Source organism: Rhincodon typus, chromosome 10 (assembly GCF_021869965.1).
Source record: "Rhincodon typus isolate 14 chromosome 10, sRhiTyp1.1, whole genome shotgun sequence".
Lineage (NCBI taxonomy): Eukaryota > Metazoa > Chordata > Chondrichthyes > Orectolobiformes > Rhincodontidae > Rhincodon > Rhincodon typus.
The window spans coordinates 80,116,898-80,118,409 of NC_063341.1; the positions used below are offsets into that span (position 1 = coordinate 80,116,898).

General features: G+C 47.8%; 1 protein-coding gene across 1 annotated transcript in view; it reads right to left on the reverse strand.

Moving 5' to 3' along the window:
- Positions 1-10: 10 nt before the first annotated feature.
- LOC109924952 (guanine nucleotide exchange factor VAV3-like) overlaps positions 11-1,512 on the reverse strand; it is a 203,142-nt gene continuing 201,640 nt past the window's right edge. Inside the window, exon 45 of the mRNA XM_048601574.1 lies at positions 11-760. Coding sequence (XP_048457531.1) covers positions 704-760 — 57 coding nt within the window. The 3' untranslated portion in view covers positions 11-703. The remainder of the gene's footprint in view (positions 761-1,512) is intronic.

A 1,512-nucleotide genomic window follows, 5' to 3' on the forward strand; every position in this document is an offset into this window, starting at 1 on the left:
CAGTACTGACCCTCTGACAGTGCGGCACTCCCTCAGTACTGACCCTCCGACAGTGTGGCCTTCCCTCAGTAGTGTTGCGGGAGTGTCAGCTTTAAGTTTGTGTTCCATTCTTTGGGTTGGGATTTGATGTTCGGGGTATGTTCTGATTTCGAGGGGAAACTGCCTGCAGGTCAGATATGTTCGCTGTTTGGGACCAGTCATTGAGTCTGATTTGTCCTTGATTGGATTTGTTTTCCAACAAAGGGGTTGAACAGTTTAGCTCAGTGTGGATCTGGTTCTTGGGCTGTGTAAACAGATGAGACTTTGCTAAATTAAAATGATTCTAATATCCAGCCAGAAGTAACAATCAAAAGTGGTTTCACAGAGGTACAGAAACGGCAGAGCTCCAGTGATACATTGAGGCTGTATGTCAATCTGCTCAAAGCCTGATCTGAATCCACTCGAAGTGCAGGTGACTCTGGTCCTGGTTTTGGATTCCAAGGGAATTGCCAGCAATTGGATCCTCAGACTGTCCCAGAACAGATTGTCACTATGTTTCCTGCAGAGATTCCTGTCATCCCAATGAAGAACCCGTCAGCTCCTGAAACCACATCCCCCCTGCACATGAGGCAGGGACAGAATCCTCCCCACTGTCTCCAAGATGGTTAGCACATGGGTAACTGTGTTAGTTCACCAATCCCCGAGCATCTGCTGCAGCAAGGAGTCAGCCAGGAAAACAATCCTCCTCTTCTTCCACATATGTGGATGGAAACCAACCAACCTGAAAGCAACCAATCATTGACTGTTTGATGGTCAAACTGGGAAATATCCCACCTCACAGCAATAAGACCCTCCTCCCAATGTCTGACATCCCAGCTCAGGGCAATGGTTCACACTGAGATTCCAACAGTACAGCAGCAGACCATTCTGCCCATCAAGCCCACACTGGGTCTTTGAGAATTCTTTCTAATTAATCCTGTTCCTCTGCTCTTTCCCTATCGCCCAGAAAACATCCGTTTACAAGTATTCCCCCAATTTCCTTTTGAAAGTGATGATTGAATCTGCTCCCACCCCCCTTTTCAGGCAGCATGTTCCAGATCCCAACAACTTACTGTGTAAAACACTTCCCCTCTCTGGGGGATTTTCCCAATTCCCTTCAATCTGTCATCCTCTGCTCACTGAGCCTCCTGCCCCGGGAAACGCTTTCTCCTCATTTACTAGATTAAACTCTCTTCATGATTTTGAACACTTCGGTTAAACCCCCCGATACCTTCTCTGGTCGAAGGAGAACCATCCCAGCTTCCCCACATTGCCTGATATTTGCTAGACTGACTGGGATTAACTGGATCATTTTTCAACTGTGTGCATTGGCTTGATGGGCTGAATGGCCTCATTCAGTGCTGTCAAACTCTCAGAGCAATGACCACACACAGCCTAAGCCTGGTTACAGTGCTCACTGACTCTCACACTCACAGTGCAATCCCATGGCAGTGTCACTCACTCTCACACTCACACTCACAGTGCAATCCCAGG